This window comes from Vicugna pacos, chromosome 9, assembly GCF_048564905.1.
Source record: "Vicugna pacos chromosome 9, VicPac4, whole genome shotgun sequence".
In the NCBI taxonomy this organism is placed as follows: Eukaryota; Metazoa; Chordata; class Mammalia; order Artiodactyla; family Camelidae; genus Vicugna; species Vicugna pacos.
Genome location: NC_132995.1, coordinates 55,570,762 through 55,589,518, shown reverse-complemented (window position 1 = coordinate 55,589,518; position 18,757 = coordinate 55,570,762). Strand labels below are relative to the sequence as shown.

General features: G+C 43.3%; 1 protein-coding gene across 3 annotated transcripts in view; it reads right to left on the bottom strand.

Annotated features, from left to right (window-relative positions):
- Positions 1–18,757, bottom strand: part of TBX15 (T-box transcription factor 15) — a 116,457-nt gene that overhangs the window by 8,907 nt on the left and 88,793 nt on the right. For all 3 annotated transcript variants that reach the window (XM_072967908.1, XM_072967907.1, XM_006216138.4), the window contains exons 6-7: positions 16,207–16,271; positions 2,756–2,853 (exon numbers count right to left, since the gene is read on the bottom strand). In XM_072967908.1, the coding sequence (XP_072824009.1) occupies positions 2,756–2,853; positions 16,207–16,271 (163 nt within the window). The remainder of the gene's footprint in view (positions 1–2,755; positions 2,854–16,206; positions 16,272–18,757) is intronic.

Sequence of the window (18,757 nt, the reverse complement as noted above, 5' to 3'; positions counted from 1 at the left end):
CCACTAGAAGCTCACCACTCTTTACTTCTTCTGAGACACAAACCACTTCAGCACAGACAGCCATGTCTCATCTTCACTTGATGACTGATACTGTTCAGAGTTACTGGAAGTCTTGGTTTTTAAAGGAAGAAGGAACAGGTGTTGTTACTTTTACATCCTTTGTTAACATCAAGAAACCAAGCCACATATTTTTTAATAAAGAGACTCTGGATCAAGTTCATTGTATAGTTCAAAAATGTATTCCAATTAAACTGTTTAATAGAGTCTTGGCTTTTCCTCTAGCCCCATCCCACCACCATATGTGTCCAATAATTCCAGGCTCATTTCCCTCCATGAGTGCAAAAAAAAAAAAAAAAAAAAAAAAAGGAGGGGGGACTCAATGAATATGAGCCATTTTGCTTTAAAGTTCAGTTTCTCTTAAACCATTGTTTCCCAAGTGTCAATAAGTCATCTTAATATTGATATATCTTCAATAGAAGCCCCATGAAACCTGCTTTGCCGCACACCTAAGCAATGCAGGTTCCCTTGCCTGCACCTGCCCGGTGGTTCCACATGCTGGTGAAGCGCAGATTACCATCCCCAGTCATCACCCACATCTATAGCCACACACATGTTGGGTGGTTGCGCTCCAAGATTTAATCAGACATCGACCCTGTCCAGCTGAGCCACAGTGCCACCAAGTGACCTCATTCACTGTTCATTAGGTATTTCCTGGGTGCCAGGCCCTGTGATAGATTTGGGGACACAGCAATGTACACAATGTGACCACCAATGCCTGCTCTTGGGAACTGGCAGTATTCCTGCCAACCTTCTCATACCAGGCTCCGTGATAGAAACTCCTGCTTGGCTAGAAACTGGAAAGTTAATGAGTAAAGCAAAGGCAGAGAAGCAAGAAGCCACCTCAGAAATAAATAGGATCGAGTGTCTTTATGTGAGACATTTTCATTTATAAAGCATGTTTATATAAATGGCCTCACAAAAAAAAATTATCCCTCTTTGAGGGTGAGGAAATGGACTCAGAGTAGCAGTTATTTGCCCAAGTTATATGAGAGTTAGTGGCCATCAAAGACAAAGGCCCAGATTTCCCAACTTCCATAGACCTCTGCCTCTTAAGGGCCACAAAGGCATCAGAGCAGCAGTAACACCCTGAATATACACTGACCCTGCTTCAGTCACAGCATTACGAGGAGCAAGTCACCTCCTACCAAGGGCATCCGTTTCTCCTCCACTTATTAAAAAAAAAAAGAAAGGGTTGGAAATTCTGAATCACTTGTCTCACCAGATCCCTGTGAAGTTAAATCACGCTTTGAATAATTAATCAGCAGAACAGCAGTATTTCCTGTCCCTGGTGCATTTTTTTCTTAGGTTTCGATGTATAGGGACATAAGGGTATGAAGGCAACGATGATGATGGTGATGATGGTGGTGACAATGATGACAACGACACCCAGCACACACTGAGTGCTTACTGTGTTTTTAAACGCATTATCTCATTTAATCCTCACAAGAATTCTATTACATTCTCCCATCATGCAGATGAGAAAACTCAATGTCAGAAAGGATGAGGGGCTTGGCTAAGGTCACCAAGCTAGGAAAGAACAATGATACGAGCCTAACCCAAGCTGTCTGACTCCAGCTTTAAAAGATTATGCTTTCAATCACTATTTCCAGCTTAAAACCAGAGAAAGTTCAGTAATTTAGGTTACAAAACCTAACAGTGTGCAAACTTCTAGAGCCTCGCTGAGAACGGAATGTGTTATCAAGTCCAAGAATGGGCTCCTATATCACAGAGCCCCCAATTCAAAGAGTAGGACTCTATTAATGGCAACCATTTGGCAGAACAGAATAAACTCAGTCAGTAAGTTTGACCACTGTCATTGTGGGGCCAGAGGAGGCTGGAGAGGTACTCACATAGCGTCTGACATTTGGGGAAGTTTTCACGTGGGTACCCAGGTGACTGGGCGCTGCACCTGGGAAAGCCAGTGGCTGGACTGAGAAAAGGAGCTGAAAGCAGCCCAGAAGCCAGCTCTGCACATGGCCACAGACTTCCCAACCTGAGCTCCAAGAGAAGGGAGGTTAGAAAGTGGATGGAAAGCACGGAGCAGTGGGAGGAAGAAGTCCACCTGGCACTTCAACTTGACATGGGTGTGTCTCCACATAAGCAAAAGAGGAGACAGCTTGTGGCAGCCCCCTCCTTACTGTCAGACCTGAACAATGTATTGCCATTGTCTGGAGCTAAGTTGTTTCTCATCTACAAAATTAGAAGAGGAAAGGGTCGGGGTGGGTATAGCTCAGTGGTAGAATGCATGGTAAACATGCACAGGGTCCTAGGTTCAATCCCCAGTACCTCCACTTAAAAAAATAAAAATAAACAAACATAAAAATACCCCAAAACATAAAAAAGAAAACTAGAATAAGAAAACTGATAAGGCTGCCATGAGTAATGAAATTGTGATGAAGATCTGCTCAAATTCCAAGGGTTATGTGAAAGCTTAGCAAAAGAAATAATAATTTCACCACCATTGCAATCAACCTTGCTGTTGGGAAGGGAGAGAGAGTTTGGGGGTGCCAGGTGAAATGCTGCCTCTGGAACCGGCTGATTCGCACGAGTGATGACGCTCTGGTTATTTACAGAGCTACCCGGTACTCTTCATTCCAGTAGAGTCTTGGCTGGGGACCAGATGTGCTACATTCAGCTCGGCTCCCGCTCCCTCCCCAGCGCAGCCGCGAAGCAGAGGCTTGCCCCAGGGCTTTACCTTGCTGCTTTTGCATGGTGGTGAAATCTTCAAAGGTGAGCGTGCGCACAGGGGGTCTCCAGAACGCATACGTCTCCATGATGGCTTCCAGTCCAGTTCTACAGAGAGAAAAGCCAGCAGAGGAAGTTGTAAATAACTGCAAGAAACGCACTGATTTTTAAAAAAAAATCCAAAGGTGGTTGGTGTGACCAGGTGTAGGCGCTGAGAGAGATGAGCACTAGGGTAAATCAGTCTGGAAGAGCACAAGGTACAGAAGAGGCTGGATTTAAAAAAAAAAAAAAAAGAAGAAGAAGAAGAAGAAGAAGAGGCTGTATTGCAGGAGAAAGAAGAAATTAACCCGGTTTAGAAGATGTGCAACTAGGTCATAAGTCTGTTGCACTCTGACCTTTCTTCAAAGCTTTGGTCTGCATGAAAAAAAACATGTTGAGTGTTAAAGGTCAAGGTCACTGCTATCACGAATAGAGTTGAGCAGAGAGTAGTAGTATTTATCTAGTACAGGATGGCGTCACCGTCATTACCTCAGCACATTGAAACAGCCTGTCCCACAGTCAACTCCACCACCACAGTTGTGGAGTCAATGAAACTGTCATATTGCTGTGACTTTAAAAGCTTCTTAAATCAACAGACAGAAGCTGGGCAATAGAAATCAAAGGAGAGGTAAGCAGTCAAACACACTTGAGTTTCTGTTGCAGTAAGAAATACCTACCTGAAGGCACAAAGAGGGTTTGGTCCCAGAAATTTTACTTGAAACAAAAAGACCAATACATTTCTGCAAATATTTACCTATATTTTGTATAATGATCAAGCTGGTCTTTGAGAGTCATAGACTTGGGACTTCAGAAAACAGCCAACATTTTACAAATGCATTAGTTTAAGACCTCTGTTTTGTCGATACTGGAAATTTCATTACTTGAACTATGTGCACAGTGTCTAATTTACCCTTCAGTAAATCCCCTCTATCATATATAGATGAGGTGTTGATGGGCATTCTTCCAACACAATTATCCAGGTTATCCAGATCACCTTAGACATATTCTTGCTGATATTCCATATCCTCAAAACAGAATATTGGTTTGTGCTTTGTTTAAAGCTTTGAAGGCACCTTCTGATTCTTGATTTTTCTTTAAAATTAACTGCTTCACTTCTGGCTAAGTGGAGGGAGGGCAAGTTCAGGGACTACGACAAGAGAGGGGAAGGAGGTTAGAGAAGAGTAGGTGGCAAAAGTCCCTTCACTGCAAAGTCACTGGAAGGTAACATGGTGTCCCTTCCTGGAAATGAGAGACTTTACCTCTTAGGATGAAACTTAGCTGCCTGTCCTTTTCCCTACGTAATACGTTTCTAGTCTTCTCTTCAGCTGGCATACCAAGAATAAAGTGAGAAGCTTTAAGTGAAAACAAATATCCTTTCCTTATAAATGACTATAAGATCCCCCGAGGTTCTCCTCTGATGAGCTGATGATACACCGATTGGCTCTTTGTGTTGGAAAATTTCCTCTCTGAATGGGCCTTACTTGCACAGTTAACTTTCTAAAGTCTTCCCTGGAATCTAGGAGGCTTTAAATACACCAATGTTGGCAAATCAAACTCTGTATTTTTAGAAGAGGTTGAGAGGAGAGGGTGTTGCATGGTGTTTATTAGCTGTTAATCTGTTAAAAGTAGGAATAGAAGACATCTCCAGATAGTCACCCTACATTAATGCTGAATACAGTACATGAAACTATTTGTGGAGAGAAAGAGTCCAGGCAATTAGAGAGTTCAGAATAATAAGGGGATAGGCAGATAAAGCCAGGCTGAGCCTTGATGAACATAAAAAATAGACAGGCCAGGCTTAGATCTGACTGCCTGGCTTTGGAATGTTGGGGGCTCACCAGAACATCTTTAGGATTCCCTTTAATGGCACAGGAGGCTCACTGCAAATGGCAAGGCCTTTATTGTTCCACCTCCTAGTCTGCTCTTCTCAGGAACGTGTACCAAGGATGGGGACAAAAATATTAGCTCAGGTACAAATGAATATTATCCATTTCGTAATAGAGCAATAGAAGATTGAGGTGGCAATAATACACTGACATACTGCGAGGGTTACATTTATTCAAGGAATAGAAAATGAACTTTGATTTCATTTTCATAAAAGGCAAAAAGACTATGGCAAAGGTATTAATAATTTCACTTAAGTGGTCAACTCTATGCAGGATAGAGACAATTTATCCACTTATCCAACTGAAAGACTGAGTTACAGAATCAGAGGTTTAAAAATTGGGAAGGTTCTTAGGTGTCACCTACTTCTACTTCCTTTGATACCACCTTGGATGGTTATCCAGCCTCTGTTTGAGTATTTCCCAAGGAAGATATTTCATCTTTGGACAGATCTGTTAGAAAGTTCTTTTTGACCTTGGGCTGAAATCTCTTCTGTAACTTACACCCTCTGGCTCCATCACCAATGGGCAAACGGTGAGAGTGTCAGACATTTTCCACATCCTCATCAGGAAGATCTCTGTGAGCTGTTAAGAATGTACTGTAGGACATCCCCAATATGGACATGCCCATGGTTCATCAAGTCCAGGGGTCTGTCACAAGGGTCTTTTTGGTGGTGAAGCTGGTGGTGGAGGTTATGATTACTGAAAACTAATGGCTAAGACCACACATTCCTAACCACACTTTACTAACCTGCTGTTGATCCATTTCTCACATATTCAACCTAGACTTTAATGAGTCTATTTATATATTCAGAGTGTATCTCTTTTTAGAGAAATTCGTCCTATTTGTTTACTATATGCCACATCTTACTTGTCCTCAAACTCCATTAAGCGTCACTGGATAGATTTAATTGTTCAAAGGGGCTAGTTCCACTTTCCAGGACTTGGGAAGGGACGTGGCAAGGTAAGTATTAGCTAATTCACTCTCCACCTCCAGCATGTCTACCATGGACCCAAATTTTTCTACATCCCAGTACTTAGCACAATGCCTATAACATGGCAAGACTTCAGTTGATATGGACTAAATTAATAGCTAAAGGAATAAATTTTTACCCTGTGTTTTATTACGGAGTCATTATTTCCTGAAATGTAACCAGCATTCACTTCTCTAAGCCTAAACCTTAGGAAAACAACTTGACATCAAATCAAGACTCTGAAGACAAAGAGAATCCTCAAGTATTGGGAACTTGGGAATTGCTTCTATGTATAGCTGTTTGTGCATTTCTTAATTCAGGTCTCAGAAAGGTTTCAGTTTTCCTTTGGTTTCTTCTATTCTGGTCATGGAATTTCTGACCTTCAACAGAGTCTGAGTCCCTGAGCAGAGGCCCGTCATTTCTACCCTCAGCTTCTCTTACAAGAATCCTGGCCAACTTTCCATTAACATCTTCAGCCACTTGGATATCTATTCAAAGTTTATACTGAGCAATACATTGTTTACTGATTCATCATCATTATATCCCAGTTTTATAAAACTTTATCTCAAGGTTCTTAAAAGTGAATTCATTGTCTAACAGATCAAAAAAAAAAAGCAGTCTTAGGTAACTGCATGTCATTAACATGTTCCACATGGTGGGCCTCTCTGGGTCTGCTGAACACCAGAGACCTGATGTCATCTCTGAAGTTTCCAATCAGAGATGATCAAATTGGCAAGTGTCCCCCTCTTGCTTACTTTGTGACAACAGAGACCCTTTCCAAACCCCCTTTGTTCAGTCCTTTGGCTGTAATCACCTCTCTGATTTCCAGGCCTCTTCTCTTTAGACGTTTCAGTCTGCTCACTGGCCAAACCAACAGAATGTGCTGAAGAGGAGGGAGGCAAGGAAGGAGAGGAAATAAGCCAAAGAGCTCTTTTTGCAAACTGATGCTGCCTTGGGATCAACCAATTTGGAAAAATAGCCAGAGTGAAAAGAAATATTCTTCCAACCTTCTTATTAAAAAAAAAAAACAGGTGGGACCATCCCTTTGAAGTTCAGCAACTATTTGATAATTACAACAATTACAACTACATTCATGAACCTGTTAGGTAACACACCAATGCACAGTTTCTGCCTTTTATTTGTCTTGAGCATTGATTTTTATGTTTCTTTCATTTGTTTTCTTTGTAGTTCTGACACCTGACCCTTCCCCATACTCTTTGCTGGTGATACTGGTAACAAAGGGAACCTATGCTAGCGACTGGGGAGGCCACTGGGCATCTCTCAATAGAAGACAGTCAAGGGCTAAGGGAAATGCTTCTGAGATAGGATCTTGAAATCATAAAGGAGTTACCCAACCAGGAAAACAATTTACGTGCTAGGTTCAGGAGATGTAAAGGCAAAAAAGATACAGGGTCTTTACCCTTTAGGAGAGTCCCGCTCAACAAAAGGAGAACAATATGTAACTGACTAATTTCTGAACTGTGTGATAAATGCTACACTGGAGATGTGCAGACAATGCCAAGGAGCACTGAGCGAGACATGAATACACCTGGAAGACGCACAGAGGATTCCATCAAAGGCCGGTTATTTAAGTGTAATGTTACAGGGGACTCAGTAGCTTTCCACACAGACAAGGGGCATAAGGAGCTTTCTTAGTAGAGTTAACAGCATATGCAAAGACTTGGGGATATGGAAGAGAAGATGTATTTTGAGAACTGGAAACAGTTCAGGGTGACTAGAGCAAGATGAGGGGCAGAGAGCAAATACTATGGAGTATCCTGTGGGTGATACTGTGCCTCTGAACTCCTCTTCTTTCTCTTCCTGTTCCAGCATTTAAAAGGACACAAAACCTGGATATACTGTTCTTTCAAATCTAATCCCCATAGGCCAACTTTCTAATCCTTTTTCTTAGACTGTCCTTGGTCTACTGAGTTGAGGTCAAACCTTCCACGCATCCTTCTCCTTCACCAGATCTGGAATCGGCTACTACCTTCAGATTCCTCAGGTATTTGTTGTCTAGGGATAGCCTTAAAGACCTCCCAAAGAAGGTCTTGCAAATTGGCAAAAAAAAAAAATCTATCATTCAAGATTTGGCTTTAGGTAGTACAATAATTACATCTACATGATGAATTGTCTGTCACTGATGTGCTTTACAATGGTTTAGAGGAACAGGTGTCCAACGGACAGGTAACTGGAGCTGAGTTCAAATTGTTCCTCACCCAGTGATTCCCAACTTGGGAACCCTGTCCGCACTTGGAGTCTGAGTAGGTAGCAATGGTGGTCCCTAAGGAGTTTTCACTGCCTCAAGAAGGACAATAAAAATCCTTGATAACATGCAGCAGACTGACTAAAATACTAAGTTTCTTTGTATTTGACTGGCGTGGTCTAAGTTTAACTTAGTAATACAAAATCACCCGAGGGGCAGACTAGCAGAGTGGTTAAGAGCACTCGCTCTGGGGCCAGACCGCCTGGGTTCCAACTGCAACCTTGCTGCTCATTGGTGCCACCTTGTCAAGTTCTCCCACCATTTCATGCCTAGGTCCCACTGTCTGTAAAACAGAGAAAATAATGTTACCCCCTCCTAATTGCTACTTAGATTGATTAAACACAAAACATTTCAAAATGAGAGAGAAAATACAATGACAGTGTGAGGACCACTGGTCTAGCTCAAGTAAAAGAAACCCATCCCCCTATCTGCTCAGGTTGGGATCTATAATCCAAGAGAAAACATTCTTACTTCACTGGAATTTCAAAGCTCTGTCATCCCTCTGGCTCTGAATTGAATGTGGAAGGACCTGTACGTAACCTAATTCCATTTCTCATTCTCTCCTCCAAGAACCAAAAACGTGTCCCTCAAGCCTCTGTAGGCCTCATTATCTTGCAGATATTTCAGACTCCAACGTGTTAGCCATTAAACAGACGTCACTCTGTTAGATGACACCATCCCTGGGCAAGAGCCATAGATAATAAAACAACTGCCAATTTTCTCTGGCAAACCCACATGGCCAAGAGGACAATGGTGGAAAAGATTCATGACAGAGGAGGGAGAACAAATAATAAGGCAGAGAAAAAAATGTTAAATACTGGCTGAAAGACCGTAAGCCAGGGGACGTGAAAAACAGCTCTGGCCTGGATGAATAGGTGGATTCTGGCAGGATGCTGCTGCTCCAGTCCAGCGCGGGGCCAGCTACCCCGAACTGTAGATGCAGCAATGCCTGCAAAGGAGTCCAGCGCTGATGACTTCCACAGAGCTGCTAAATGGCACCCATGCCAGGGACAACGAAAGAGTATGCAAAATCTACAGGGGCTGGTGAGACTGCTGGGAAAGAGCAGGAGGAGACTGGTTGGAGAAATACAGCCAATGGCTCTAGGGAGAATGAATGAAAATACACACATTGAAAGTGAGGGAGACACTTGGGAAGTCATGCTGGTTGGAAGAAGGCAAGCAGTCAGCTCACTGGCTCTAAGTGTGCCTTCAGGAGCCACAGGGACCAGGAGGTGGACGAGGGCAAGGTTGTCTGCCAACTGACAAGCTATGCCCATCAGAGGAGAGTGACATCATTCTCTGGATGCTGTCATTGGCTGGATTTGCAAATTCTGAAAACTAGTATCTCGCAGTACTCGGTTTTACCATCTGTAAAATGGGAAGCACTGCACCAAAACCAAACAACTCAGAGGTAACAACAGAAAATGTGGATCACAGATAATATACGAAGTGATTATTGCTATCATTTGTATACTTACGATTCAAATGCCTTGAAATAAATATAAGAGGTTGAACTATATGAAATTGCTGATAGCCTACCATCTTGACCTACAACTAAGGTAATTTTGCATGTTCAGCTTAATAGCTAGATAAGGGGGTAGACAAGATTTGAGATACTTCGTTATACTAGAGAACTCTACTAACAGATTTTAACTGCGATCCGCCCTGCACCTTGACTCCTAAAGAAAAGTTGTTTCTTCCAGATCTAAGCAAAGAGGAGCTGGCCCTGGGGCTAATCTCTTTTCTTTCTCCCTCCTTTGTGCTTCTGTTAACTTTCAGCACTCTCAGTTCATCTCACAGTCCTCATTCTGGCTGCACACTTGTCTTCACTGGGTGTTGTTAGGAGGGGTGGGAACCTAACGGGGTTCCCTTCTGCGCCAAGGAGGTGATTCTGCACTCTATGAACATGGCCTTGGGACAGGAGCTGCTTAAGAGGGGGAGCTGCAAAACAATTCTTTATTCTCAAATGTTTTCCCCACCACCAGTAGAGATTCTTTCCTTTGGGTTAAGTATTAGCTTCGCTAAGCATCCTCTTCCAGCAAGTAAATACATCCATTTCCATAACACAGTGAATGGGATGTATTGGCTCCATTTTTAGATCACCATCCCCCGAAACATGTAAAGGGACACCAGGCACCAAGAAGGACTGCCAGTAGCCACATTCCCAGCAAACAGCAGTGCTTGCTGGAAAACACTCTGAAAATGAGCTCAGACTTTGAGTGCCTCCCACACCTCATCCTGCAGCCCTCTTGTTTTTTGCAGTGAGGGGCAACCTATTAAAACTACTTATCCATACAAACCAACCTCCCCATAATACACGGCCTGCCACTGGCCCTTTGTGACAGTCTCTGTCTTGTGGAATTTAGAGTGTCCTGGGCCAAGCCTCCAAGAGCGAACTCCATAGAGACAATGACACCCTTCCCGAAAGCTGCAGCAACACCCTGGACTACAGAAGGGTTATTCCAACAGGAACCTATCATGGGACCCAGTGGCTCCTGGGGTGCCATGCCAGCAAGGAACATCGGGAGGGAACCGTGTCACCTGGGACAGTCCCCCTTGCAGTTGGCTAAGATGCGCTGGCAGCTGGGAGTACAAGTAAAGCCCAAGGTCAAAGACAGGAAGCAGGTTGCTGACAGAGGAGAACCCGGAGTCACACACACCATGGCACTTCTAAAACAAGTTCACAGAACCTGCACTTTACAGGCACATCATAATTTTAATCCTCTCCTCTTTATGTATGTGTTTGCTTTGGAGGAGGTCCCTGGGAATTATACAAAATTTCCCAAGCATACTTGGGCTTTCTGTAAAATCTTGGCAGCCACTCCTAACAGGGACAAGGTTTTCACCTGAGATGTGGGCTGAGAGACCCACAGAGTCCTCTTACCTTCTGTGCCTCTGCCTCTTCCCTTTAAAGCGCAAGATCCCTGCAGGGGTGGTGCTCCCTCTAGCCCAGCACAGGGGGCTCTCCAGGCAAGCGGACAGACAGACCTCCAGTGCCTGCTTCTCGACCATGAGACTCAGTGCAAAGACTCCTGCTTCTCTTCCACTTCATGCCCTTTGTCTTCTCTTTGGAAGAGCTGCCCACTGGGGTGGTCACCCCAAAGATGCCATTTTACCTCTCAGTTTGCTACTAAGTGACCTTTCCCAACTAAACCTCCCTCTGCTCGGGCTCAGCCTCTGGGACTCCTCTCCTAAGGCTCTGGAACCTGCAGGGTGTCCTCCTTTCCCCAGGTTCAGGGAGCACAGACATGCCCCACTATGCAGAGCCAGCTCAGATGGCCCGAAGGGTGTGTGTGTCTAATCTACTATTAAGATAAGTCTCTGTCTTACAGCCACAGTCCATCTCAGATCTGAATCAAAATTGCCCCTAGTCTTTCAAATGAAGACTGTTCATAAATTCATTCTTTCTTCCCTTCTTAGTTGGTGTCCCAAACTAGCTCCCCACTATCACTCTTCCTGACTCACCCTTGGTTGGGGTAAGGCTTTCTTACTCCAGAGTTCCTGGTTTTTAATTTCTCTGCCACTCATCAACTTTGTTTAAAGTTTTGTAACTAAATGAACAATTATTATTTTACTCTATATATCTGGCATTACCAGAAAAAAAAAAATCTAAGAATAGGAACCTGAAAAAGGTAGTCCTAGTCTTCAAGGAGCTTCATTCTAGCAGGGGGAAGACAGCGCCCAGGAACACAGACCACAAGACAGAAAAATAATCTCAAGCTGAGGGAATTTATTTTCCCCTGGGAATAAGAAGGTATTACTGTCTCCTGATAAGAGGAATCTCCCAGAGGCAATGCTGGATACTGTGCCCTGGGGCTAGGCCTGATTAAAGCTAAATACATATATTGACCCTTCCACTCAAAGCCATATTTGGGCCACATAATTTGTAAGAAATCTAGAAGGAAGAAATAAACCAATTAGAAATAAACAAGTTCCCTCCTATTGCAGACACAATGCCTGGAAGCAAAATCTGCCAGAGTTTCCACTCCAAAAGGACCAGATGTCTACTCTTCTTCTCCATAATGTGGGGACACACACACACACACACACACTTTGGTGGAGACTTCTAATCAGGGACATAATGAATGGGAATGAAAAGTAGCAGCTCCATAAGTAAAGGTTGAAGTTTGCACTGAATCTTGTGAATGACACCCTTCCTGAAGAAGCAGGAGGAATTAAAATGGACCATGATGATGGTGAAACCATGGGCTAACGCTGTGAACTCACCGGGACTCCTGCAGCGATTCTGGAAGGCCCAATGAATATCGTGCCTTGTCCTCATTTGAGCTCAGAATAAATTCCGAGACAGACCTAGGAGCCTGATGCAATGGAAACCAAAACCCCAGTTTTGCTACTGATGAAGGTGCCTGGAGACTACGGCGTAGGTGTGAAGGCTGAAACGGTGAGCTAGAGCTCCCCTGAAATAAGACGACTTCCTTCTGGGAAGGGAGTTCTGGGAACTGCAGGCAACGGGGAAGAGCAAGAGCCCAGGTGGTCCAGTCTCTGCAGGCAAGCAGGTCCCGAAGACTTCCTTTCCCAGATTCAGCAATCATATCCGTCATTCTGGTTCCCACTGAGGGGAAGGAGAAAGGGACGGGGCTGGAAGCCAGGAATACTGCTCACAGATAACTCTTTTCATTCAAATGAAGAGTGGGAAATAAGCATCCTCACCACAGCTCCCTCAAGTTCTCCTGGACACTCAGAGGACACTGCTGTCAGCCCAGCCACCCTCTGATGGCACCGCAGTGAGAGGCTCATGGGCCCAGAGAGTCTCCCGAAAGGCATTCAAGGAGCATACACTGGGTGGCTGTGTCCTCCCCATCTTTCCTCTCACACTCCCTTGCTGAGCCTCCGGATCGCACTGGGATGGATTGAGATCGACAAACCTGATCGTGTTTTGGTTTGAGGTTTGGCAAATTCCAAAACTCCAAAGTATTCCACAAATGTTTTGTGTGCTACAAAACCAAAAAACATTGGCCAAGTACTTTCCCCCCTAATTTTTAAGCCCATGTGTTTTTTTAAAGGAAATGTAATCCGTATGTTTTGGGTACATTTATATGCAACTCATCAAACCATACTCGACTGTAGGACTCATTTGATGTCTAAAACGCAATGGGAAAATCATAGATTTATAAGAACTCTCAGCACAAGAAGGGCAACAGAGGAGGCACTGGTTGGAAGGTGAGGCACTAGCTGGACTCTGGGGTTGGCACAGACCACCAGTTCCCGAAGATTTATAAATAATCCTCTATGTTCTCATCCATCAATCTTTCCCATCTGCAAAATGGCATTAACAATTCTTGCTCTCATCCCGCAGGCAGCTAGTGAGAATTCAACTGTGATTATCAGGTAGTGTTGAGCTTTTTAAAGAGGAAATAAATACAAGGTCTTCTGTACTTGCCTCCAACAAGTTGATTTGAATCTCGCCTCCCAGAACGCTGGAGGATGAATGTGGCTTCTACATTTCACAATTCATCCTTGCCCTGTCATGACCCAGGTGACTTCAGTCTCATCAGGTCACAGTTTCACCGGCTAGGGAGGTTCAGCCTGACTTCCTGTCCTCTACAAGGGAACCCCTTCTTTACAGAGATATAGAAAGTACATGACAAAGTCATGAGGAAGAGTCTACAAAGACAGGCAGGGGATATAAGTTGATTGATTTGGAAAAGAGAAAGTTCTGGGTACTTTGGCAGCAGTATCTTTAAGTAGATGAAGGGTTTTTAAGAGGAATAGTTCTCTTTTCCATTTCTGCTGAAGACGAATGAAGCCAAGTTTAAACTGTTGGCCTGGTAAAGCACAAAGTGCACAAACTTTGAAGTCAGGTGAACTTCGGTTTTAACCCCTTCTCCAGCTTTACAGTGTATACTAAAGCTCTCTTGAGCCTGTTTCCTCATTTGTAAAATCAAGGTTGCTTAAAAGATTAGAAAGAACGTAAGTAAAGCATTCAATCACAGATAACTTCTATAATTACTGGTATTTCTTAAAATAGCCTGCAGGTTTCACTAGGATATAATGGAGAATTTCCATGCTGTCAGAAATAAACAAATAGATAAATAATTAAAGTAGTGAATTGGGCAAATGAGGACCCACAGTTCTGCTTTCCTGGAGTTCTTACAAAGAAGAACAGCCCTCCAGGCAGGACAGACAAATAACTGTCCTGAGCAGTAAAACATTCACCAGCCTTAAGGCAGACACAGGCCACAGTCAAATGATGTGTCCAGGTTCCTTCTAGCCCAGTGAGGAGACAGGAGAACCTCAGGACTTGAATTGAGCTGCCATCACAACTTTCTAACCAGAGACAAAAGCTTCAAGACACATGGTTTTAGTCTCAGGATTAAAGTGTGGCTCCAATTCCCAGGTGGTCAATACAGCCTCCCTATTCCAATTTTCTGTCCTAAGTCATGCCTCTGAAAAGCTGTAGACCTCTCCTCGGAAAAAAAAAAAAAAAAAAAAAAAGCTGCTCACCCACACCCACACACCATTTTCCTTTCAGTATCTGGGATCTCCTGAAATCCACACATGGACTCCAAGCTAAAGATCTGAAACACCCTCGAGGCTTCTTTATGGAAGGCGAGCTTCTATTCTGGGTTCCTTCTCTCTAACAAGGTCCTCAGTAAGCCCCGGAGGCAGAGCCCTGGAAAGGAGGCAGCAGGAAACAGCTAGAGGCATGTCCTGTGACCTGGACAGGGAATAGCAACTGATTGGGAGGAAGAAATAATCATTCTTCGTTGGCTAAATTTTGAAAACAAAGGCCTTTTATTTTAAACAAAGAACTATTAACAGGAGAGCATCAGGCGAGGAGTCCACACACCTGCGTTCTAGAGTTCCCGTGTGGCTCTACCGCTAACGAGCTGCTTGACCTAGAACACGTCATTCAATGTTGTCATCTTCCAATTAGCAGTTTAAGTGAACTTTTCTCAACGGATGTGACCTTAAAAAGTTCTGAGGTAAATAAAATGTTAAATTTTGTATTGTAAATGTATTTTATACATATGATAAAAATATCTAGATGTATTTTAAATATATGGTAAAAATGTCATGGAAAGTGCTTTCATAAATTGTTTTATAAAGAAAAAAATCACTACATACAGCTGATTTTTAGCAAAAATCTAGGTTCTAATATGATGTGCTACATAGTTCACGAAGTGATCCTAAATGTAATACTAGACAATTTATCTGAAAACTCTGGCAGAGAAAATGGCAAAGATAATCCCTGACAAACTGTCGTTCAGAAGTTAAAAAAAAAAAAAGCCCCTAAATTAGGAAAATGTCTGAACATTAAAGTAAATAATAATTAATGCAAAGTCTATGTACTTATAGGAGATGGGTCATATTTGTTATCTCAGTATGGTTTTATAAAATGAAGCTTTCTCATTGAAAAACCTTCGCTATATCTGCTTTCCCTAGCCATTTTAAGCTCTCCTAACTCTCTGTGAATAATAGATTTTAATTTTAGATAGGAAGGATGAGATAGGCAGGATTTAGGGAGAAGGAGAATTAACCAGAAAAACACCACAGTCTCTAAGCCCATTTGCGATAGGAGCAAACAGCCCTACAAACATCGGCCACTTGTAAGAGCTCCACTAAGTAACAAGCTAATCGTCATGACGATGTTGGGTCGTCAAGAAAGGTGGTGTTGAATAACTCTCTTTACTAAAGCAGGGACCATCTAATAAAGTTCAGAAATATTTGAGGAAAAACAATGCTCAATTTTTAAACCAAGTTTTAGCTCTTAAAAGTAATAATTATCTGAAAAAAGTATTTGCCCGCAATTCCTTGTTTTCTGATGATGAAAGATGAGTGAGATATCACTATAGGTGCTGCAGCCACCTCTAATCACACCAGAATAAGCTGCAATCTTTTTTTTTTTTACAATTTGATGAATTTTGATAGATGTACACACCAATGAAACCACCACCACAATCAAGATAGCTAACATTTCCATCACTCCCCAAGAGGTGCAAATTTCGAACTCTCTGTTTATCCCTTCCCACCTCCTTTGCCCCCTGGTGACCAGAAGTTTAATGATAATAAATCACTGTAAAATTTGTTTTAAGCGACTAAATTACCAAGTATGAGGCAGGGAGAGAAACACCACGAGAGATGTGATCTGGTGATTAGCACTGCATTAACAAAGAATTTGGATAATTCAGCCTTTGGGGGACTCCCAAGTCAGCACAGTGGCATAACACACAAGTGTTCCCCAAAAAGCAGGAGCCAGAAGCCACCAGTGGGCGGTGGGGGGAATAATGTCACATGGAAAAGGAATGTCGGTGAGTCTCCTCCCCAATTTTCTTACCTGTTTCTTCCAGAATCTCTGAATCCTTTAGCAAAAGGGTTTCGGTCAATTTTTAATCTGGTGATCTGGAAACAGACAAAAAAGTATGAATTGTATTGATGTTAACTGACTTTTTTGTTGTTGTTGTTGTTCCTAGAGCGTTAACAAGAATCACTCTGTTCACAACCTCTACTGTTTTAATTTAGTTTCCTTTTACTCTGAGATTTAGATTGAAGTTGACCTAGAACTTGGGCCTGACATACAGATGTCTGACCCATCGGAGCCGCTTCTCCCTAAAAATCAGGGTTTTCCCAGTATGTGACTCTATAAACTCTCTTCTGCTCACCTGCCTTGTCCCCAAATGGCGATAAGTCACTTGCCCAGACAAACGAAGGTATCAAAATGGAAAACTGGGCAGTGGTCAGGCACTTGGTACATGACACACAGGAGGCAGCTGACAAGTGCTTGTTGAATGAGTGAGGAAATGGATTAGTGAGCAAGTGAGTGAATAATGAATGAATGGATTTAATCAATCCAATCAGGTGGAATCGGACGACAACCTGCCTCAGCTTGAAAGCATCAAATAGTTGACGACATTTCCCATTTCAGTTAAGCTGTGCCTCTTTTTCCCACTAGAGATCGTTCATTTGATGACCCCAAGTGGTCTTGGAAAAGACACAAAAAAGTGGCTTGACCTCTGTCAAGGCTGCACTCAAAGAAAAATCTCCAAATTTGGGACAGGATGGGGAAAGACGAAGTGCATCTCACCCAGTCTCCAAGTCTCACAAGCAGATCAGAAGAAACAAAGAAGCAGCTTTGTAAGACTGAGCAAACCCGATGCACACAATTGTGTGACCCAGGTTGGGTGGGTCCTTGGGAGCCACGCGGGTCAACCTCCACTCAGTGCATGAGTCCCTGTCGGTTGCATCGTGAGTCCCCTCACACTCGGCAATGGTATATATTACCCTCATGCCTCTAGACTAGAACAAGCCGGACCGACAAATTCCACCTGCGCTCTGGTGTTTCCGCCTTCAGCCTTTGTCATGGGAGGCATTTTGAGAACTTCTGTCTGAACCAGATGTTAAGGACTCACTATGCTCAAGCAATTGAGACTTAGGGGTGGAGGCTAGGGAGCGCAGAAAAGAAGGGAAGTCACTCTCAAGGGAAGGTCATTCAAGAAATAAAGGGGTCTCATTTTTTAAGACCATCTTCCCATTTCTGACATGGCAGAACTTATCACTGGGGTGACTAAAGTTGCTTCCTACGTGGCAAATCCTTCCAAGGCCCTCTTCAGTCTCCCCTTGTCAGACTGGAACTTCCCAAAGCCACAGTCTAAAGGTCTTTAAAATGCAATGTGCAACTCTGACAAACAGATTCTGACTTGAAAGTACCAAAGTGTTTTTTTCTTCCCCTCCTAAACATTCCTTGCCTCTAGAGTGCCACACTAATAATGTAGCACTAATAACGAAGCAAAAGCCATTTTACGTCTGTTTTATAGACCAGAGCAGGAGCCTGAAGCCTTGGCTTTCCAAAGTCTAGTGTCTGCCCTGTGAGGACTGTATTGGGTTTAAAGACTGTCACTGCTTTTCTGTTTTTGACTTAAAATCAGTTTTCTTCCTCCATAATCCATGGCAATAAACCACACACCGTATTTTCTTTTCAAGTTGGGGTTATAATATTTTATTTTCTCTTTCAAGTTGGCTTATCCTGTCCAACTCATTTATGACAGGGGTTTCTGATAGACAGTTGTACTGCCATGTTTTGGGGGCACAGAGCCCTGTAAATATAATGACACTTTATTTCATGGGTCTGGGAGAAGTGGTTGAAAGCTGTTTCCCACAGCTCCCTGTGTGTCAGGCCCAGGGGTCTGCGTGGGGATTTAATAGACAAATGCCACAAATATTAGGAAACACAACACCTCCCTACTTGTTTCAAAGCTTTTAACGTGGGGTTTAGGGAGCTTTATGAAGAGCCTGATTGTGCTCCTCATGATTTATTCATGATCAAGTGCCATCCGTGTGCAAAGTAGTGTGACAGGTAGCAGGTGACAGAGTGGTGTACAGTCAGTGTAGAGCTGTGAATCGTCTGTCCCCACTCCCCCCACCCAAGAAGCTTACAACCTAGGAGAAAAAAGGAGACATATACATTAATCACTGCGATGTAAAACAGAAAGTGATACGGTTCGAAATAAAGGCAAAGTTCCCCGAGAGCTTAGAGGAGGCAGTGATGGTTCTGAGCTGACGGGCTCCGAGGTGTCACCTTAGAGGGAGCACGTGAGCCGAGCCCTGAAGGATGCTCAGGAGTTTAATGAAAAATGCAAAATGGGGAGAAAGGAACAAGGGACGTGTTTCACAAGAAAGGTCCTATGTTGAGTCATAGAATGGAAGCAGGAAAGAATGAAGCCTTTTCAAGATACACTGAGGAGTCCAAGTTGACCAGAGCACAGGGTACACAGGAAGAGAAGTAGTGACAGGAAAAGCTGAGAGGCTGTCCCGTCAGGGACAGTCTTGACTACCCCGCAGGCATCCAGGTAGAGGAGAGCAAATTTAGCCATACAACTCCAGGTAGGATC